The 23,506-nt window shown below is 43.6% G+C and overlaps 2 protein-coding genes across 19 annotated transcripts in view; one reads left to right on the forward strand and one right to left on the reverse strand.

Moving 5' to 3' along the window:
* Positions 1–5,469, reverse strand: part of STRN3 (striatin 3) — a 96,680-nt gene extending 91,211 nt beyond the window's left edge. For 6 of the 7 annotated variants that reach the window (XM_048852390.2, XM_048852389.2, XM_048852387.2 and 3 more), the window contains exon 1: positions 4,966–5,469. In XM_048852390.2, the coding sequence (XP_048708347.2) occupies positions 4,966–5,265 (300 nt within the window). In that variant the 5' untranslated portion in view covers positions 5,266–5,469. Of the gene's footprint in view, positions 1–4,259; positions 4,398–4,965 lie in introns of those variants that run through there. The other variant, XM_048852391.2, reaches the window with a different exon arrangement.
* AP4S1 (adaptor related protein complex 4 subunit sigma 1) overlaps positions 4,680–23,506 on the forward strand; it is a 42,381-nt gene continuing 23,554 nt past the window's right edge. For 3 of the 12 annotated variants that reach the window (XM_048852409.2, XM_048852410.2, XM_048852411.2), the window contains exon 1: positions 5,568–5,704. Coding sequence is in view for 2 of the 12 variants with exons in the window: in XM_075129746.1 (XP_074985847.1) it covers positions 5,565–5,704 (140 nt within the window). In the remaining 10 variants the exon portion in view is untranslated. Of the gene's footprint in view, positions 4,814–5,558; positions 5,705–18,402; positions 18,476–23,506 lie in introns of those variants that run through there. The other 9 variants (XM_048852405.2, XM_048852412.2, XM_048852406.2 and 6 more) reach the window with 7 other exon arrangements.

The raw sequence follows: 23,506 nt of genomic DNA on the forward strand, positions 1-23,506 counted from the left end.
ACCCACAGCAGATGTCCAGTTAATAACACTGGGACATTTGCACACTTATTGAAGACAGAATATGGTCCTTATATAGCAACTACTAACATTGTTAATGAAGCTTCTGAGGTATTCAGGATACTTTTAGGATGAACACCATTTCTCCCATTTACTTTGACATTTATACATGCAAGCACCCAACTTACATGTACAATTGCAGTACCTCCATGCACAAATTAGATGTATAAATGCACCTAAATTATCTGAAATTATGGCATTTAAAACATTATCCACCAGTAAGCTTCAGAGTTAACTCTTCATTTAAATTAATGAGGTGGCTCAGTCCCCTCAGTGCTGTTTAACGCTGAAGCCCGATCTACATTACAGAGTTAGGTTGACGCTAGGCAGCTTACATTGACCTAACTATTGAAGCGTCTACATTAAAATTTCGCTCCCGCCACCGTAACTGCCCTGCTACACCGACTTAACTCTACCTCCAAAAGAGGCGCAATCAACATTGACGTAGTTAGATCGATGCAGTCTCAGGGTAGACACTGTATTGCTTATAATCAACTGTTTCAGGCTTTCAAAAGCCATTCCACGATGCCCCATGCTGACAGTATAATCAGTACAAGCGCTCCTGGTCAGATCGCACACTGCCAACACAAGGAGCAAAGCGCAGACACGCACAAACAATGTAATTACTGCGGCAGCTGTATGCCGACATAAGTTAGTTTGACTTAATTTTGTAGTATAAACATGGCCTAAGACAGTACAACATTGTTTCACCTCCAAAGAGTTGTGACCAAATACCAGAGAGTTATTGTATGAAATATAAGGATTGAAAACAATTTTTTTAAATTAAAACTTTTATTCTACAGAGCACTTATCCAGTAGCCATGCAGATCAAGTGGGCCAGAAGTTTTATATCTTCATATTACATTAACAAAAAAGAGTGGGGTAGCACTGTTAGTCTCCTCTCTGTTTGCATGTCCCCATTATCTGTCACTTGCAGAGCACCCTCAGCAGATGGGGAAGACCATCCCTTTGCCTCTATTTATACAACAGAACATGAAACAAAGAGCATATTAATTTCATTTTGCTGGTGAGAAAGTTCCTGGATTCCCCAGAAACACAAAGAATTACAGTAAATTCAACCAACTACACAGATAGTATGTGCCAATCTTATGGCGTCATTTGGTTTTAATTTATTTTTATAAAGTGCCATTTGCAAAGGATCACTAATATTAAGTTGACTGAAGTGGGAAGGAACCACTAAACTGAAAAACACTAAAAAAAGTTAACAAAATGTACTGTAATGTTGCAAAGAAGAAGAAATCACACACAAGAGTGACTTGCATCTAAGAAATCCAATTCTTATGCTATACAGTTTCATATTACAGTTATATACATAAAAAGAAAAGGAATACTTGTGGCACCTTAGAGACTAACCAATTTATTTGAGCATGAGCTTTCGTGAGCTACAGCTCACTTCATCTGATGAAGTGAGCTGTAGCTCACGAAAGCTCATGCTCAAATAAATTGGTTAGTCTCTAAGGTGCCACAAGTATTCCTTTTCTTTTTGCGAATACAGACTAACACGGCTGTTCCTCTGAAACCAGTTATATACATGTATTTCATGTTATTAAAATAAGTGTTTCAACTTCGACATATCAGACCTCAGTTCTCTAAAGAGTTACTGAGTTTTGTGGAGTACTCTCACTGGTTTCTATGGGACCACTAACACGCATAAATGCAGTGTTAGGGTTGCTAAATGAGGGCTGTTTTCACTGCTTATGACTTCACCACTTGAGTTATGACATTAGAATACTATCCTCGGGTTCAGGCTACCTAAAATACTAAGCTACAGGATATATGCTCCCATATATATGATATCCAAAGATTCCTGTAGTGCTCATCAACATGACATCTAGAGATCAAACACAAGTCAACAGCAATACTGTATTTTCAGTCTGATATAGCTTTAAAAATTTAAACCAGTTTTATATTTACAGTATGGTGTGATGTCAAGCTATAGTAACACAATATACCTTTATAGAAGTAAAATGTTTTGAGACAATTTTAGTTGCTGAAATGCTGCAAACAACTATTTTATTAAAATATAAATATGAGCAGTGATGAAACCCCAGAGGAAACCAGATGCATAGGCAAGTGTCTTCTACTGAAAATGCCATGCAACTGACCCTAGATATTCTTACCTCAGGAAATGAAAGTCAGTGTCTCCAAACTGATTTTAGAAGCAAACAGATCACAAAAGCTGATTACAGTAAGTGATGTAAATAGCGGAACATTTTCAATTGGACAGTAATACAACCAATACAGTACAAAATATATGCTGTTCTCTTTACATCAGGATTGAGAAGCCTGGTGATATGATAAACTGACCAAGCTCGGATACCCTGGTCTCTTTTGACGATTAAACGCTTTATATAATCACAAGTAGGAAATTTCTGTTGTGATTTATAGTATTGTGAATTTTTTATGGTAATACTTTATGGCACAGTGTTCCAAAACAGTGAATGCACTCAATCACTGTTGTTTACAGGATATAATTAGATGTGTATGATATATTTTTGTGGGCATGTAAAAGTTTGCCACACCATTCTCTGAATTGTTATAAGAGCATAAGAATGGCCCTACTGCGTCAGACCAAAGGTCCATCTAGCCCAGTATCCTGTCTTCCAACAGTGGCCAGTGCCAGGTGCCCCAGAGGGAATTAACAGTACAGGTAATCATCAAGTGATCCATCCCCTGTCACTCATTCCCAACTCCTGACAAACAAAGGCTAGGGATACCATTCCTACCCATCCTGGCTAATAGCCATTGATGGACCTATCCTCCATGAATTTCATCTTTCTTTTTTTAACCCTGTTATGGTCTTGGCCTTCACAACATCCTCTGGCAAGGAGTTCCACGGGCTGACTGTGTATTGTGTGAAGAAATACTTCCTTTTATTTGTTTTAAACCTGCTGCCTTTTAATTTCATTTGGTGACCCCTAGTTCTTGTGTTATGAGGAGTAAATAACACTTCCTTATTTACTTTCTCTACACCAGTCATGATCTTACAGACCTCATTCATATCTCCCCTTAGCCATCTCTTTTCCAAGCTGAAAAGTCCCAGTCTTATTAATCTCTCCTCATATGGAAACCGTTCCATACCCCAATCATTTTTGTTGCCCTTTTCTGAACCTTTTCCAATTCCAATATATCCTTTTTGAGATGGGGCGACCAGATCTGTACACAGTATTCAAGATGTGGGCGTATCATGGATTTATATAGAGGCAACATGATATTTTCTGTCCTATTATCTATCCCTTTCTTAATTATTCCCAGCATTTTGTTTGCTTTTTTGACTGCTGCTGCACGTTGAATGGATGTTTTCAGAGAACTATCCACAATGACTCCAAGATCTCCTTCTTGAGTGGTAATGGCTAATTTAGACCGCATCATTTTATATGTATAGCTGGGATTATGCGTTCCAATGTACATTACTTTGCATTTATCAACATTAAATTTCATCTGCCATTTTGTTGCCCAGTCACACAGTTTTGGGAGATCCTTTTGTAGCTCTTTGCAATCTGCCTGAGTTTTCACTATCTTTAGTAATTTTGTATCATCTGCAAATTTTGCCACCTCACTGTGTACCCCTTTTTCTAGATGATTTATGAGTATGTTGAATAGGACTGGGCCCAGAACAGATCCCTGGGGGACACAACTATTTACCTCTCTCCATTCTGAGAGCTGATAATTTATACCTACCCTTTGTTTCCTATCTTTTAACCAGTTACCAATCCATGAGAGCACCTTCCCTCTTACCCTGTGGCAACTTACTTTGCATAAGAGCCTTTGGTGAGGGACCTTGTCAAAGGCTTTCTGAAAATCTAAGTACACTATATCCACTGGATCCCATTGATCCGCATGCTTGTTGACCCCCCTCAACATTTTATCCTATATAAAATGATTGATTATTCAGCTATACATGTATTCATTTATATATGAGTGTCCCAATTATAGCACACAACCTAATTCTGAATATTTGATAACATAGATACTTAGTTACATCTGTATGTAGGAATAAAACTGTACCTATTACTTAAGTTACTCAAAGCAGGAAAGATTTACAACAAACTCTACTGGAATGAGAATCAAACACCATACCTGCACCCACTTTGAAAGATTTGTTCAGTTTCTTATCTTTTACTCATGATAAACACACACCTACAACTACACCTTTTAAGGCAGTACTAGTCCCGACTGACCTCAGCTGTTTGGTTGATAACGTCTCCAAGGGTTGGGGAGTCCAGATTTATTCCATGCCTCAGTCACTGGGAAGCTCCTTTACTTAGGCCCTGGCCCGAGTCTCCCCCTTTCCGGGGAGGTAGGATCCCCAGCACCTTACTGCCAGGGTTTGGGGGAGGGTTGAGCTCTTGCAGGCTTGGGGGCTCTTGCTCCCAGTGACCCGCAGCCAGAGCTGTAGAGACAGCCGGCCCCGAGGGGCAGGCCCTGGCAGCCCCCAAGTGCCTGCGTTCGGGAAGGTTATTGCAGCTGTCAGAGCGCGTCTTCCTCTCCCCGGGAGCGCCAGTGCCCCTGCGGGGAGGCAGCGCCCGATCGCCACCGGGACCGGCGAGCTGAGGGGGGGGAGGCCTGTACAACAAGGTTGGCTCCGGAACCAAGAGCCCAGGCGGGCGCCATACTAGAAACTAAAATGGCTGCCCCGGGGACAGGAGCTCAGCTCGGGCCGTGAGGGGCTGCGCCTCCACCCGCCTCACCGACAAGGGACGTCGCCTCGCCTCGCCTGGCACACCTTGGACAGGTACCGTCCCGCGCAGGCGGCCTCGGGGACTGGCAAGCTCCATTGACGAGGGCCCCGCAACCTCTCCCGCACCCAGAGCTCGGCCCATTCGCTCCCCGCCCCCGGAGCCCAGCCCCCCGCGTAGCTGGAGCCGGTCCCACCGCGGAGCCTACCTGGAGCTCGGCCCGCTCCACCTCCCAGTGCGCCCTCTCCATCTCGAAGCGGGCCCACTCATGCTGGATGTAGTGCAGGATCCCCGGGATGGTGTAGTGCTGGGGTCGGGACAGCTCCGCGCGGTCCCCCGCGTCCTGACCCGCCGCGGCCGCCGGGACCTGAGGCTGCTGCCCGCCTCCGGCCCCCACGCAGCCCGCACCAGGCTGCACATTCATATTCCCCCCTGGCTGCGGCGGCGGTGGCTGCTGCGGTCTCGGAGCGGCCGCCATCCCGCCTCCGACTCCGGGGTGCTCGTCCATTGTCTGCGGGGAGCCCTCCTCCTCCTCGTCGTCCCGCTTGGGGCAGGGGCGTGGGGCAGCGACGCTGGCTGGGGGGGGGGAGAGAGAAGGAGGGGGCGGGACGGGCCCGGGGAGGAGGGGGAGGCTGCGCCGAGCAGTATCCGGGTGTCAGAGCAGCGCCGAGCCGCCGCCGGCCGCCATTACAATCTCCGATCCATCTCACACCCACCCACTGCGGGGGGGCGGAGGGGAGGAGCAGGGAGCCGCGCGGGGCGTGCCGGGAAACAACCGCCCTCCCAGCCGAGCCCGCTGACGTGCGCATGCGCACCGGAGGCGGGGGGGGGAGCACGGGTCCCGGGGACCCCGGCTGGGCGGTGCTGCAGCTGGGGGAGTCTGTCTGTCTCCCCCCGGACCCGCCCAGCGAGCAGGGGGCCAGGGGCAGCGCCGCTCCTAGCACGGGGTAAGTGACATCATAACAACAAGGGCTGCAGGTGCACGGTCGCTAGGACGGTAGCTGGTGGTGCTGCTTCGTCCGGCCCGATTCAGCGTCAGGGGGTCCCCTGCTCCCATCAGCTCGGGGGGAGCGGGGGCTGCGATCCGCTCTGCCCAGGCGTGGCTGGGGAGGGGCTTGTTTAAAAGACGTGCCAGCCGCCTCTTATGGGGCGGGGGGAGGGGGTCTTCCTGCCCCCCAACCCACCCACGTGGGCACGGGGCGCCCCTGCGGTTTGTCGGGTTAAAACGGTCTCTCGGCTCACAGGCTGCGCCAGCCGCAGATTCCTCACATTGCTGCCGCATTCTTCCAACGTTCACAGCCAGCGCTGGGGCCTCCAAGCAGGCCCGTTTCCCTCCGGGGTGGGGGCGGCTCTGGCTTTGCCGTTCCTCCTCACCTTTCTGTATCGCCACCCAGAGGGGGCGAAGGAACGCGTGTATTCAGGCTCATGTCACCTTGAAAGGGAGAGCAGAAGAATGACACTAGGCAGGTAAAATTTAGTGCGAGTGCAGGGAAGAAGTTTGTGACAGGACCAGAATCCCCCTGTTGCCAGGGGAAACTGTGGGAACTCCTCACTTGGACTGGTTAAAACTGGACGGTTAGAGAGACAAAGTGAGGTAATATCTTTTATTGGACCAACTTCTGTTGGTGAGAGAGACAAGTTTTCCAGCTTACACAGAGCTCTTCTTCAGGTCTGGGGCACTTAGTACCATAGCTAGGATGACCAGATGGCCTGATTTTATAGGGACAGTCTTAATATTCAGAACTTTGTGTTATATAGGCACCTATTACCCCTGGCCACCGTCCCGATTTTTCACACTTGCTTTCTGATCACCCTTGTCACGGTTAAATACAAGATGGAACCTACTGTTTAGCATAAGTAGTTAATACATATTTCAAGGGACCATTCAAGCTTATCTTTTTCACCAACAGAAGTTGGTCCAATAAAAGATATTATGTGTCTCTCTAATATTCTAGGACCACCATGGCTTACAACAACACTACCTAAAACTGGACCAGACATAGTTGTAGCAAAGAGCAGCTACATAGTCTTATTGGCCCTCTTTCTTATAAGGAATAATACAAAGCAAACATGGCCCAAAATATAGGCTGTTTGGAAATAAACTTTTACAAAACAAAAGAGCACTAGAAATGTGATTTTAATAGCAATGGAAACAGGGGTGAGGTTTTTTTTGCGGGGGGAGGAGTAAATAAAAACATACCCTGCTAAATTTGAAACTCACACATTGCAGTATTCTGCTAGTACATGAGAACTCAAATTGAAGTGTACTTGAAACTGACTAGTAGCTCAGGAAACCTCATGCTCAAATAAATTGGTTAGTCTCTTAGGTGCCACAAGTACTCCTTTTCTTTTTGCGAATACAGACTAACACGGCTGTTACTCTGAAAGAAGTGAAAGTGTGTATTGTATTTCATTCTTAGCTGAAATAAAAAACTGATTTACTTTTCAATAATTTTGCAATTATTTCTCTTTTAATATAAGCTGCTATTTGTCTTGTAAATAAGGAGATTATTTCTTTTGAATATGCTTTTTAAACTGACAGTGAAACCTCTATGAAAATTTTACACACCTGCCACACATCATTCATGAAAGGACAAACTGATTTTGAATTAGTTTTAAGGCAACTTTTTAAAATATCTTAATGATTAAGGATTTCTGCAATGTGATTCAATGAGGCAGTTATCTGTTATTTATCATCTGGTTCGTTCAGAACTCCGATGAAGTGAGCTGTAGCTCACGAAAGCTATGCTCAAATAAATTTGTTAGTCTCTAAGGTGCCACAAGTACTCCTTTTCTTTCTTCACACTAAGGAAATCTTGAAAAAATTACCTACTTGCTACAACTAGTTCAGTTTCACCAGTGGTAGCAACATCCAGAGCTTTACTGTAGATAAGGCCAAATTGTCACAGCCTCATTGCGCTGAAATTCAGCAATTATGTTGATTACATAAACCTAAAGGGATTTTAACTATCCTGTCCTACTTGACAACTTATTGCATGTCACCCATAGTTAAGCAAGGTCAGGTGTTCCTCCCACCCTCCCTACATAAACACTACTTTCTTTAACATTTTCCATCAGTAGATGATTTGGAATTGGATCAGTGGCTCAAACTGGACAATTTTTTATTTTTTTTATTATATTCATCTGCTTCCCTGCCTGCCTCCTCTGATCCTCCAGTATTGACCTCCTCTCTCTCTCACCCTTGATGACTCTTCCTAGTTGGATGTTAAAATTTCGGTTGTTTTGCTAATTCCTTTCTGGAATGCCCTCCTCAGCCACTGAGTCACTTCCTCTTAAAGCTTCACCTTAAAACCTTCATGGTTACTTTAACCTGTGCTAAACCCGGCTCCCCTTTCCATATTAGCAGATTCTTCAATTCTCCACTGACTGTAGTTATTAATCTGCAAGAACACATATTTAGCCAAGTCAGCCTTTTTCTCTTACTCAACTCCATCTTTATGTGATATTTTCTCCTTTCACGTCCCTGGATCAAACTATGTTATCTGATATCTTTCTGCATGTCATCATAAAGCATTCTGTGGTACTACATGTGAAGGACCTACTATTAAAAAAAAGTATTAACAAGGTCATTTTAAAGAATTCATCTCCCTGTTTAATAACAGAAACGAGTGGAAGACAGTGAGACCTCAAACAAATTTCACTAGTTATCAATATCCAGCGAAGAGTGGGAAAGATAGTTGCTCTTAAAAATATGATTAACTCTTTGGCAATGTCAATACATAATTTTGAGATCCTGTGGTTTCATTGTTGTTTCAATAGACATGCAGTGCTCCTTGGTAGTTAAGAAGCTGGGATAAACTTTTTGCTCCTTGTTCCTTCCCTGATTTCCCTATATGAGTAGGGACTTTTGGGGTTTGGGATTTTCTTGCGAGTACTTGGTCCTCAAGTTGAAGGCCATGTCTTCTCCACCTAAGGCTACACAGAACTTACTCCAGCACCACAGCTGTTGTATCTCACATAACAGTAGATGAGGAGGGTGACTATGTCAAAAATTATTATTATTGGTAAATATTAATAATGGTGCATGATGCTTTACAGAGACTTGATAATAAAGTCCTACTCCCAGGTCAGATTCAAGACTTGCAGAAAAAGGGGAGATTTATGTGAGCTCTCCTTCCTCACTGTACACTTTCCTTTATTTTGGTAATAAGATCATAGCTACATGGTCTGATTTCCAAAGAGTTCTCAATATAAAGTCATTTGTACATCAAACTTATTTGCTCTCACCATTTCATTTGTTTATATCTTCCAGATTCTCACCTTGGCTCAAGCCATTTTTGACCTTTTTCCTTCATCTGTTCTCCCCCCTCGCCCCCCCCATCCTTACCTCTTATTCATCTAGACACTCCTTTATTTCACTTCACACCAGTTCCATTTCCAACTTTTCTCTTGCTGATTTTGTTCTCCAAATCATCATGCATGAGTGCATATGCTCACAAAGTACATAATGAAAACACAGCCCTCACTCTAAAACACCATATAACTGTGTATTTTAAAAAATGGGAGCTGGGCAAACCAACAAGATGTGTAATTTGTGACTTGTGCTCCTAAGTGAGTTAGGCACTTTGGCAAATCTCATCCTTAGGCAACTAAATATGTATTTAAGAGCCAAACTTTAGATTTCTATTTTTGAAAAATGTTGGTCTTATTTAGTTATATACGTAATGGGTTAATAGGATTTTTAACGTACCCGTCATAAACCATGGCAACAATCTCCCATACAGATATTCAGTGTCCACCTATATAATGGCAATCAAGCGATATGCAAATAGTAAAACACAAGAAGATCTTGGAGAAGAACTAGCAGAGATTCAGAATGTAAATTAGAGGACCATATAGTGCAAGTACAATGGAAAAGGAAATTCTAAAGTGTTGCCCACTTCTCATTACTGTAATTTTCCACAGCGAAGAGAATAACAGTAAACTATAGAGGTCAAGGAGCACACCAAGTCATTTGGATAACTTACTGTAACCCCCAAACCACACACAAATAAAGGAGGATGAAAACACAGCCCTGGGCAAATTGAGAATTATTTAAAAGCCTCAAAATCTGTGTTTGTTCCAGGATTTTCTTTTGTTAGATAACGTGAGGCAGTGACTGAGTGTGACCTATTGCTAGATTGATAGTTAGACCATAGAACAGCCAAATTTGAGTGTAATTCATTGATAAAAGTACTTATCATGCCAGAATCCCAAATAGACAATGGATGGAAAAGGAGGTTAAAAAATAAGCAATACTGGAGCAAAACACACTAATTAGAAAACTTGTCTAAAAGTGGAAATTTCCATTAGGTTTTCAAATTGGCATTTTACATATATGTTGTGCCCCTTTAAAGTGATTAATCATTCCATGAAAGCAGCAACAGATAAAAAAAATTAATTGTGGAGAGCCCATCAGGTAAATTGTCACATCAGCAGTAATATACAGGAGCCTGCAGTGATGTATCAATGCATCTTGTATCAGCCAGTGGTAATGTTGTTTTGGGGGAAGAGAGAGGAAATATTGTATTTCATAAATACAATTCTTCATCTGAATAGAATCTCAATAATTTATTGCTTTTGTTTTAAGGTATGTTAACTTATGCTGTAAAGTAAGAACCTTTACCAAAAATTTAAATATTAGCATAACTTTGAGTAGTGTAAAACTAAAAAGTAAAGACCATGATTCTATGTATTAAAGCTAAAGCATGTTTAGTTGAACAATTAAGTAAGGGATAGGCTTACAATTCTAACATTTATTTTTAATTTTTTGCGAAGTAGTCTGATAATGAAGCATTCATGGAATCTCTTATTTCACAGATTAGTAATTTCTTACTCACATTTTAAGTGTAAGCCCTAAAGTATTGCAAAAAAACCCCTTTGTTTTAGAATGTGAAATAACTAAAGTGATGCCGGGTATGAGGGCAGCCGAACAGGCCACCAAAGTGGCTTCAGGTTACATACAGACGTCTGATTTGAATAAAAATTACATTAACACATAGAGACTTCCCTGAGGCAGCCTCAGGCTGTGTTCAGTTTTTGTATTTTATTTATTAGAAGTACCAAGGGATATTGGTGAAATATTTGACAAAATAAATTGCAGACAAGTTTTTGCTTCTAGTGAATAACGAGCGTTTGAAGATGATGTACATCTTGTTAAAATACATATTTTGTTAAAATACATATTTTAGTGCATGGGAAAGGTACTGGGTTGGTAGCTCTGGTGATTTATGTCCTTCTGTGGATACACAGAACAGATACAATTCAGGAAACCATAGTGCTGGCTTTGCCCTTCCAAGATGTCTCAACTATTATCTGGAGAGACCAGATATATTGCATATATATAACCATCTTTAGTTTTCTGTGTTAACCACGGACCTGGACTGAGTTGAGGCCAAGGTCTTGCACTTGGAGTCACTTGTGATACCTCTTAGATAATATATCCAAGAGATGCTCTACAAGGCTGTACTCTTAAATAGAGTGTAACACAGAGTACTTAGATTACTGCATTTACAGTAATTTATTTACTGTATACATCCCACTGTGTTATATCAAAAGGCATACTGCAGAGGAAATACAGAAGGGAACTAAGGTATCCTCCTTATCAAATCATTGATGAAGATAATTTATTTTAAGGGAAAGGTTACAGATATCATTTCTCACTTGTCTGATTTTTTATTTTTATTTGTAAAGTCACTGTTCTGTTTCTTACAAGTTGTCTTGCATTCTCTGTGGTTATCAGGTTTTGCTTCTCATGAAATAGAAATCAACACAAAGAAAATACCTGTCTTTATTCCCTTTTTACTGATCATATTACCTTGATATTTCCCATATTTGTCAGAAATTATCTGAGTCCTTTGAGAGGAAGGTGGAATATATAGTAACAATTTGATCATAGTGGGTGTATCCTATTTACTTAGGTTTCAGAGGAACAGCCGTGTTAGTCTGTATTCGCAAAAAGAAAAGGAGTACTTGTGGCACCTTAGAGACTAACCAATTTATTTGAGCATGAGCTTTCGTGAGCTACAGCTCACTTCATCAGATGTTTACCGTGGAAACTGCAGCAGACTTTATATACACACAGAGAATATGAAACAATACCTCCTCCCACCCCACTGTCCTGCTGGTAATAGCTTATCTAAAGTCATCAACAGGTGGGCCATTTCCAGCACAAATCCAGGTTTTCTCACCCTCCACCCCCCACACAAATTCACTCTCCTGCTGGTGCTAGCCCATCCAAAGTGACAACTCTTTACATAATCAAGTAGCCCTACTTGATTATGTAAAGAGTTGTCACTTTGGATGGGCTAGCACCAGCAGGAGAGTGAATTTGTGTGGGGGGTGGAGGGTGAGAAAACCTGGATTTGTGCTGGAAATGGCCCACCTGTTGATGACTTTAGATAAGCTATTACCAGCAGGACAGTGGGGTGGGAGGAGGTATTGTTTCATATTCTCTGTGTGTATATAAAGTCTGCTGCAGTTTCCACGGTAAACATCTGATGAAGTGAGCTGTAGCTCACGAAAGCTCATGCTCAAATAAATTGGTTAGTCTCTAAGGTGCCACAAGTACTCCTATTTACTTAGGTTTCTGAGTTTCCAAAGCACTCCAGGTACTGCTATCAGAAACCATTAACACTGTTTAACAATCCCCTACTTATGTATATGATTGTGTTTTGTACAATGTGATTCTTTCTGGATTAGAGAGGGATCTTGTTCATAAAATAGACCCATTTTTAAGAAGTCCAGTTCTGTTATGAGAGGCATTTTTATGAATTAAAATACCAGTTGCAATGGTGGTTTTTGTGATGTAAACAGTTGTCCAATGGAAACTGAACTGAGACTGCATGGGCCATCAAACAGATCTCAGGTGGTTATGTCATCTTTATGACTGAAATGAGCTAGATTTGAACTAGTGATGTAGAAATGGAAGGCTCTGCATATCATTACTCATCTCTTGAGCTTTCGAATTCCCCATATATAAAATTATCTTATTACTGAGTCATAGAATTAACTGAAGCCAAGCCAAAAACAGCATTAGTCATAATAAAAATGCATACAAAGAACATATATATGAATAGTAAGGATCACATTGTAAGAAATGCAATCACCTACATGAGTAGCTTGGAGATGGGAGAGAGAATTAGGAATTTTGCCCCAACAATATAGAGATGGAATTTTATATTTTATTTTTGTACATACACCATTTCACAGATCACTGTAACATCTTACATTTCATCAGATGTTGTAAATATATTTGTAGCTAAGAAAGAAAGAGTCTTTTTCTAACTTTTGTTTTATAGAAGCAAAACAGTGAATTAAAATCTGATTTTTCCAGAAATGTTGCATGCACGTGGTTTTTGGTTTTCATGAGTGAACTAGTCAGTTTTGTTTAAAGAAGCATTTTTAAATTTAACTACTTGGTATTGATACTCAACTTTGGCATCATTTTCAAAGCCAGATTCCTAAAGTATGCTTGTATGTTCTCAACAAAGCCCTGCATTTGTACATGTAAATCAGGTAGAGTGTTATCTCCAGCTTTTGTGTGCATAAGTATCTGTATGTGCACATTATCTGCATATGCAAAACTTGTGGGCGTCATTTTGGATACCAGCTTCGAGGCTGGTAGAAAAAGTGAGTTCTTTGGTAACCAAAATAATACTTGTACATTCCTACAGATGTTAATCAAATACTATGTAGTGAAGTGGATAATCTGCTTCAGATTTTAAAAAGAATAGGTTCAAATTCTTCTAAAGGTTGAACTTTTACTAAAGCTATGATTAACTTTTATTCTATCAGTATGTTTCTACATTAGACAATTGATAAGGATTAAAATATATATATAAATATATGATCCAAAATATTCACATGTAAAATAATCCAAGACATAAAAAAAAATATTTTAACCATCTAAAGATACAGTATCTTTAAGATCTGCCTCTTGACACAAGGATTATCTATATAAGAGGTCAGATTAATGAAGGCACTGTTAGGACTAAGGCCCACCTGCAATAGGATCCACACGTGCAGTAACTTTATATATCTATAGCTGCATGTGCATGTTTTATATTGCTTTGTTGGTAACTCAGGGAAAAAAAAAACGTCAACCGAAGCTTCTTTTCTTGGCTTGGATGTCCCTAGAGTATCCATCTAGGCCTTCCTCTGTCCTAATTCCTTTTGCCCAAAGAGATCGTTCCTACAAGGCCAGGTGGAGTTGAGAAGCTGCATCTGTCACAGTCATTTAGCACTGAACTTCAGCTGCTTTATTTAGGATTCTAACACGGTGGATCAACAAAAGAGGCCTGTCACCCCAACATAAACAGGCTCTGCAGTGTTTAGAAGGGATGGAAAGATTGGCAGGTTTTCACCAGTTTGTCATCTCCACCAATGAAATCCTGCAGTAATTTACACTGCTTCCTCTACACTATTGACTTCTTTTTCATTCAGGGTACTCCACAAGTCACTACCAATTAGGGGAGAGCTTTACAGCATAGCTACGGTAAGAGCCATGCTGTCCAGGGGAAATAAGGAAATGTGGGAGGCAGGGCAAGGCAGGAGGCCGCCACATGAATCCCTTGAAATTTGCAATATCTGGGGGACATCCACAAATTTAAGTGGTGGAACTCACAGCCTTGTCAATTGGGGTGGAGTGAAGTGACATGCTCCTGCATATTTCCCTTCTCCCCCGTACTCCAGTGTAAAGTTATCTTGTTTGGGAAGCTATGGCTGTGTATTGCTCAGGGCATACTAAAGGTAGTGAGATTGTGAAGCCTGTGGTCTCTGGTTTTATTTCTCAATTAAGGTGATATTTCTATCCAAGGACAATATTTATACAGCTCTTGCTCAAGAATTCAGTCATTAAACATTTGTTGTTGTCTTTTCTTTTTTGAAGTGATGTAACTATGCCCTGGATACTTGTCTGAAATAAGTCATGTGTGCTGTGTTAGCAAGTTGATTTGTTGAATGTATATTGCATTTGTGCATGTGCACAAGTCTAATTTCCTGACTTCTATGGTTTTTGTTACATGATTTTTCCAGTATCTATTTAAAAACTATTTAGGTCACATGATGCTATTTTAAAGATTAGAAATGCCCCTAGTGCATCTTATAATAATTAAAATGTTTGTCTGTTGATGAGCAACTTTGAAAATAATATTTTTTAATCCTTTCAACTCCTTCAACTATTTATTTCGGTACTTCGTATATCAACCTTGTGATTGGCAAATGCATACTTCTGAGGTTATAAATATTGCATATATATTTACTTAGTTGTAAATAGGTCATTAATCTTCACTTGTAGGGGATGACTTCTTGCTCCAGATTTTATGACGTCATCCCCCAAACACTAATGAGTGAAGATAAATTTCATATCGAAACCTAAACTGCAATGGCTAAGGAATTACTCAGACTACACTGAGGATAATGAAATTACTTTCCTGAGATATGGGTGACCTTAATAATTGTAAGTGGCTTTGCTGTCAAGAAATAATTAGGTTACATATATCATCATAGGTAAAGTCTGTATCCTCAGAGTTATTGCATATGTGGTGTATACTGTGCCACATGTTTAATACCCTTTACTTTAAATTTATTTAATATGTTTAGCTATTATTGTGACTAATCTCTTTGTGTGCTAAGCTGTGCTGAACTGGCTAGCTAGAGACTTCCTTTCCTAACAGTGAGTGAGAAGACCAAGGACATAAAGATACTCCCATCCATCAGTGCCAAAACCACCCATTCCTTCACTGAGAATAACTTAATCATCATCAAAAAATTCTAATCTCCCTTTTCTGCCTGTCATTATGTCACATGTGTTCTATTGCTTGCATTATATGTAAATGTTCACACACAGCCTTGCGGTCAAGGCAGTGGGTTAGGAAGCGGGCTTCAATTCCAAACTTTACCACAGAGTTCTGTGATTTTGGGGCAAATTACTTAATCTGTCCGGATTTAGCTCCCGGGCTATAAAAAGGAGTTAATACTTTACACAGGGACGTGGTGAACTAATTAATGTTTATGGGGTAGCTAGATACTATGATGATGGGAACCATATAAAGTACTATAGGTACTGATAGATTCACAGTACCAGTAACATTGTCCTTTTCTGTGGACTATAGTCATTTTCCATTTTTATTTTGGATAAACAAGGATAAGGATGGTGATTGTCACATGGTCTCAGTCAATATCGGAGTATTGAAATCATAACCCAGTTTTGCAATCTTTACTCACAATGAGTAGCACTATGTGTGTAGTCATAGATTTAAATGGGATTATTCACAAGTGAGCACTACTCAGAGGGAGTAATGGTTGCATAACCGGTACCTAAATTTATAATCAGTATTGTCTTTAAGATTGACAGAGGTTCCTGCTGAGGCCTCATCAGAATAACTGATGTATCTATGGGTAACTTCAAATACTGTATTCCAGGGAATTTCTGGTGTAATCTGAAAAATAAGAGACACACAGCAGCAGCGTTATAGGCGTGGCTCAATGAGCATTTCAGTTATACACTGTGGAAGGTATTGTCTGGCTATAGAGCCTGTCTGTGCAATGCAAACAGGACCTGTAAAAGCCCCTTAGCCATCTAGGGTAGAGTTTCTCCCTCCTGCTGTAGGCAACATGGAGGTCAGATGTAAGTGGCCTGTAGTGGGTTAGTGACGGTCCCTCCTCCTCCAGTTCAGTGGGAGGTCACTCTGCCTCATTACCCTCTGGAGCGCCACCACCATCAGGATTAGGCTTTTAGGCAGGGCAGGCCCAACTAAGAGTTTTAAGGCTCAGGCCCTCAGGGAGGGCAGCCAACTGACACAGGCTTCTTGGCCTAAGTGGGGAGGCTGCCACCCCAAGGGTGGGGTTGGCAGCATGGGGGGTAGAGGACCTACTCCACCAGTCCCAGCCCAGGGCCCTAACAGTGGCAGTGTTCCACCAGTGGGTCAGCAAGTAGCCAACCAAAACACGCTGACATAGATTCGGGCAACCGCCCAATAAGACTAAAAAGTCTAGTTCCCTGGGCTACTTCCTGTGATCCCCTTGCTGGGTACCTGCACTCTACAGGCGTCCGCCGACTCCTCGGGATAGGCGGCAAGCAGTAGATTTGGCAGCTCTTCACTTGGGTCAGTCTCCTCCAGGGGCAGGGCATGGTGCTGCACGGGTTCAGCTCCGGGGAGCTGCAGGAGCCTGGAGACATCTGTTCCTTTCCCTGGCTCAGACTGAACTGCGTTAGAGGTTAGAAACTCTGCCTTTTATACCTCCTGTCCCACCCATTGGCTTCTGGCGGGAGGGGCAAGCCTGGCCTAGCTTTACCCACCAGGGATCACAGAGTGACTCCTCCCAGCTCCAGCTCAGTGGGAGGCCACTCCGCCTCACTACATGGCCCTTTGTAGACCCCCTTGCAATTCCTGACATCAGAAATGGGAGGCACAGAACAGAATCTCAGCCTATGTCTTTCAAAGGCCAGGAACCTGTATGTGTTAATATTCCCCTCTTGGCTCAAAGTTGGCAAGCAAATGTTTAATCAAGAAGCCCATCTTTTAAATATGTGATCAAAAAGCTGGTGGTAACCATCAGCTTAATTTTATTTGATCTACTGTGTGTATTATTAGTTCTATTAGACTGTGGAATAGTGTTCAAATGAAAGTAATGCTGTGAGTACTGGCACTTGAAACTTAAGCAGGTCTGGACAAAAAGAAAAACTGTATACTATTGGGAACAATCTTGCATTAGTATACAGCAGTATGAACAAGCTCATTATTATTTCTAGTGCAGCACCTAAAGAACCCAATCAAGGCCCCATTGTCCAGGCAACATTTGCTTTGCTCTAGATCAGGGGTGGTCAACCTGAGCCTGAGAAGAAGCCAGAATCTACCAGTGTACATTGTCAAAGAGCCACAGTAATACATCAGCAGCCTCCCATCAGCTCCCCCACCCTCCTTCCAGCGCGTACCATCCACCAACTGCCCCAGGCACACTGGAAAGTTGGCACATGTAGCTCCAGCCCCGGAGTTGGTGCCAATACAAGGAGCCCCATATTAACTTCTGAAGAGCCGCATGCGGCTCCGGGGCCACAGATTGGCCACCGCTGCTCTAGAGAACTCAATCTAAGAACCTAGTTCCATGTTTGATTTTTATGGGCTGTATGCTCCCCTCTGTAGTAAAAAGGCTCAGAAAGGGCTGAGATCCACACAAATATACTACAAAAATAGCTGAATAGGTTAATACATAAAATGCTACTTAGTCATGAAGAAAAAAATGTTTATTGCCGGAAACACCTACTGAAGAGATGCAAAAAATGGGGATGAAATATTTGAGAAGATGGAGAGCCCTGCACTATTACACATATGGCAGCATCTGCGGGAGTGGCTACAATGAACGGAAGTTCAACTAATTGTTTCCAAGTTCTTTGCAGTCTGAGATAGCACCCGCTCATCTTCAGCATTTGCAAATGGTCAAAGTATGCTGAAATATCTATTGAAAAGGTAGTATTGTGTGGATTTTTGCTGATGGCATGTTAATGCTGCTTAGAGCTGTTCTGATTTATTCTGTTTTCTGAATTGCTTCCCTTTCAACTTTCTGTATTAATGTACGTTGTTTTTCCAGGATAGCATGTGTTGTATTAGGGTTTTCCCCTGACTTCTCTCTGACTTTTCCTTAGGCCACACCTCCTTGCTGGAATTTGCAGATCTTATGGAACCATTTTTTGATGTTACAGCTTAGTAAAGCACCAGGTAGGCAGCATGACTTGTGGGTTACAATTTTGAGACAGCTTTTGCAGCAAGTGGCTGCACTTTTAACACACGAACCACAGGAGCATACAGGCCAGTAAGTCCAAACAGCTAGAGAAAGACAGATGGAAAACATTACTGCGGCTGGTTTCTGGTATTTAAATCTTATTTAAGATTAATCTTAATCTTAAATAAGATTTAAATACCAGAAACCAGCATTAATCTTATATATTGGTAGGATACTGACTGTGCGAATTGCTGATTCAAAGTATCCATATTGGTTAGGATGCTCGCAGAAAAATGTGCAAGTAGTCTTGTTTTCAAGGGGAAATTGTCCATTGCAGTCCACAGAACTCTTAATGGGAAATCAACTATTTATTATTGCTAAAATGGGTCTCTGTTGTATATTTTGCACTCACATTTGCATGGAAAAATGGAAGTTGTGCTGGGGGAATGAGAGCAGAATATGCTTTACACATTTGTATGGGGCCAATTTCGAGCACTAAACTTCCACTTAAGCAGATGTATATGGAAACTAAGGGTATGTCTACACTACGGAATAAGGTCGAATTTATAGAAGTCAGTTTTTTAGAAATCGGTTTTATATATTCGAGTGTGTGTGTCCCCACAGAAAATGCTCTAAGTGCATTAAGTGCATTAACTCGGTGGAGCGCTTCCACAGTACCAAGGCTAGAGTCGACTTCCGGAGTGTTGCACTGTGGGTAGCTATCCCACAGTTCCCACAGTCTCCGCTGCCCATTGGAATTCTGGGTTGAGATCCCAATGCCTGATGGGGCTAAAACATTGTCGCGGGTGGTTCTGGGTACATATCGTCAGGCCCCCGTTCCCTCCCTCCCTCCGTGAAAGCAAGGGCAGACAATCATTTCGCGCCTTTTTTCCTGAGTTACCTGTGCAGACGCTATACCACTGCAAGCATGGAGCCCGCTCAGGTAACCGTCACCCTATGTCTCCTGGGTGCTGGCAGACGCAGTACGGCTTTGCTGCACAGTAGCAGCAACCCATTGCCTTCTGGCAGCAGACAGTGCAATACGATTGGTAGTCGTCCTCGTCGTGTCCGAGGTGCTCCTGGCCACGTCGGCTGGGAGCGCCTGGGCAGACATGGGCGCAGGGACTAAATTTGGAGTGACTTGACCAGGTCATTCTCTTTAGTCCTGCAGTCAGTCCTATTGAAACGTCTTATGGTGAGCGGGCAGGCGATACGGACTGCTAGCAGTCGTACTGTACCATCTTCTGCCAGGCAGGCAAGAGATGGGGATGGCTAGCAGTCGTACTGTACCATCTTCTGCCGAGCAGCCATGAGATGTGGATGGCATGCAGTCCTTCTGCACCGTCTGCTGGCAGCCAAAGATGTAAAAGATAGATGGAGTGGGTCAAAACAAGAAATAGACCAGATTTGTTTTGTACTCATTTGCCTCCTCCCCTGTCTAGGGGACTCATTCCTCTAGGTCACACTGCAGTCACTCACAGAGAAGGTGCAGCGAGGTAAATCTAGGCATGTATCAGTCAGAGGCCAGGCTAACCTCCTTGTTCCAATAAGAACGATAACTTAGGTGCACCATTTCTTATTGGAACCCTCCGTGCAGTCCTGCCTGAAATACTCCTTGATGTACAGGCACCCCCTTTGTTGATTTTAGCTCCCTGAAGCCAACCCTGTAAGCCGTGTCGTCAGTCGCCCCTCCCTCCATCAGAGCAACGGCAGACAATCGTTCCGCGCCTTTTTTCTGTGCGGACGCCATACCAAGGCAAGCATGGAGGCCGCTCAGCTCACTTTGGCAATTAGGAGCACATTAAACACCACACGCATTATCCAGCAGTATATGCAGCACCAGAACCTGGCAAAGCGATACCGGGCGAGGAGGCGACGTCAGCGCGGTCACGTGAGTGATCAGGACATGGACACAGATTTCTCTGAAAGCATGGGCCCTGCCAATGCATGCATCATGGTGCTAATGGGGCAGGTTCATGCTGTGGAACGCCGATTCTGGGCTCGGGAAACAAGCACAGACTGTTGGGACCGCATAGTGTTGCAGGTCTGGGACGATTCCCAATGGCTGCGAAACTTTCGCATGCGTAAGGGCACTTTCATGGAACTTTGTGACTTGCTTTCCCCTGCCCTGAGGTGCATGAATACCAAGATGAGAGCAGCCCTCACAGTTGAGAAGCGAGTGGCGATAGCCCTGTGGAAGCTTGCAACGCCAGACAGCTACCGGTCAGTTGGGAATCAATTTGGAGTGGGCAAATCTACTGTGGGGGCTGCTGTGATGCAAGTAGCCCACGCAATCAAAGATCTGCTGATATCAAGGGTAGTGACCCTGGGAAATGTGCAGGTCATAGTGGATGGCTTTGCTGCAATGGGATTCCCTAACTGTGGTGGGGCTATAGACGGAACCCATATCCCTATCTTGGCACCGGAGCACCAAGCCGCCGAGTACATAAACCGCAAGGGGTACTTTTCGATAGTGCTGCAAGCTCTGGTGGATCACAAGGGACGTTTCACCAACATTAACGTGGGATGGCCGGGAAAGGTGCATGATGCTCGCATCTTCAAGAACTCTGGTCTGTTTCAAAAGCTGCAGGAAGGGACTTACTTTCTAGACCAGAAAATAACCATTGGGGATGTTGAAATGCCTATAGTTATCCTTGGGGACCCAGCCTACCCCTTAATGCCATGGCTCATGAAGCCGTACACAGGCAGCCTGGACAGTAGTCAGGAGCTGCTCAACTACAGGCTGAGCAAGTGCAGAATGGTGGTAGAATGTGCATTTGGACGTTTAAAGGCGCGCTGGCGCAGTTTACTGACTCGCTTAGACCTCAGTGAAACCAATATTCCCACTGTTATTACTGCTTGCTGTGTGCTCCACAATATCTGTGAGAGTAAGGGGGAGACGTTTATGGCGGGGTGGGAGGTTGAGGCAAATCGTCTGGCTGCTGGTTACGCGCAGCCAGACACCAGGGTGGTTAGAAGAGCACAGGAGGGCGCGGTACGCATCAGAGAAGCTTTGAAAACCAGTTTCATGACTGGCCAGGCTACGGTGTGAACGTTCTGTTTGTTTCTCCTTGATGAAACCCCCCGCCCCTTGGTTCACTCTACTTCCCTGTAAGCTAACCACCCGCCCCTCCTCCCTTCAATCACCGCTTGCAGAGGCAATAAAGTCATTGTTGCTTCACATTCATGCATTCTTTATTCATTCATCACACAAATAGGGGGATGACTACCAAGGTAGCCCAGGAGGGGTGGTGGAGGAGGGAAGGAAAATGCCACACAGCACTTTAAGCACAGCACTTTAAAAGTTTACAACTTTAAAATTTATTGAATGACAGCCTTCTTTTTTTTTGGGCAATCCTCTGTGGTGGAGTGGCTGGTTGGCCGGAGGCCCCCCCACCGCGTTCTTGGGCGTCTGGGTGTGGAGGCTATGGAACTTGGGGAGGAGGGCGGTTGGTTACAGAGGGGCAGCAGTGGCAGTCTGTGCTCGAGCTGCCTTTGCTGCAGCTCAACCATACACTGGAGCATACTGGTTTGGTCCTGCAGCAGCCTCAGCATTGAATCCTGCCTCCTCTCATCACGCTGCCGCCACATTTGAGCTTCAGCCCTGTCTTCAGCCCGCCACTTACTCTCTTCAGCCCGCCACTTACTCTCTTCAGCCCTCCACCTCTCCTCCTGGTCATTTTGTGCTTTCCTGCACTCTGACATTATTTGCTTCCACGCATTCGTCTGTGCTCTGTCAGTGTGGGAGGACAGCATGAGCTCGGAGAACATTTCATCGCGAGTGCGTTTTTTTTTTCTTTCTAAGCTTCACTAGCCTCTGGGAAGGAGAAGATCCTGTGATCATTGAAACACATGCAGCTGGTGGAGAAAAAAAAAGGGACAGCGGTATTTAAAAAGACACATTTTATAAAACAGTGGCTACACTCTTTCAGGGTAAACCTTGCTGTTAACATTACATACATAGCACATGTGCTTTCGTTACAAGGTCGCATTTTGCCTCCTCCCACCGCGTGACTACCCCCTCAACCTTCCCCCCTCCCTGTGGCTAACAGCGGGGAACATTTCTGTTTAGCCACAGGCAAACAGCCCAGCAGGAATGGGCTCCTCTGAGTGTCCCCTGAAGAAAACCACTCTATTTCAACCAGGTGACCATGAATTATATCTCACTCTCCTGAGGATAACACAGAGAGATAAAGAACGGATGTTGTTTGAATGCCAGCAAACATAGACTGCAATGCTTTGTTCTACAATGATTCCCGAGTACGTGTTACTGGCCTGGAGTGGTAAAGTGTCCTACCATGAAGGACGCAATAAGGCTGCCCTCCCCAGAAACCTTTTGCAAAGGCTTTAGGACTACATCTAGGAGAACCGCAAATGCCAGGGCAAAGTAATCCTTTCACATGCTTGCTTTTAAACCATGTATAGTATTTTAAAAGGTACACTCACCAGAGGTCCCTTCTCCGTCTGCTGGGTCCAGGAGGCAGTCTTGGGTGGGTTCGGGGGGTACTGGCTCCAGGTCTAGGGTGAGAAACAGTTCCTGGCTGTCGGGAAAACCGGTTTCTCTGCTTGCTTGCTGTGAGCTATCTACAACCTCCTCCTCATCATCATCTTCTTCGTCCCCAAAACCTGCTTCCGTATTGCCTCCATCTCCATTGAAGGAGTCAAACAACACGGCCGGGGTAGTGGTGGCTGAACCCCCTAAAATGGCATGCAGCTCATCATAGAAGCGGCATATTTGGGGCTCTGACCCAGAGCGGCTGTTCGCCTCTCTGGTTTTCTGGTAGGCTTGCCTCAGCTCCTTCAGTTTCACGCGGCACTGCTTCGGGTCCCTGTTATGGCCTCTGTCCTTCATGCCCTGGGAGATTTTCACAAAGGTTTTGGCATTTCGAAAACTGGAACGGAGTTCTGATAGCACGGATTCCTCTCCCCAAACAGCGATCAGATCCCGTACCTCCCGTTCAGTCCATGCTGGAGCTCTTTTGCGATTCTGGGACTCCATCATGGTCACCTGTGCTGATGAGCTCTGC

The sequence above is a fragment of the Caretta caretta genome, chromosome 6 (assembly GCF_965140235.1).
Source record: "Caretta caretta isolate rCarCar2 chromosome 6, rCarCar1.hap1, whole genome shotgun sequence".
NCBI classification, from domain to species: Eukaryota; Metazoa; Chordata; order Testudines; family Cheloniidae; genus Caretta; species Caretta caretta.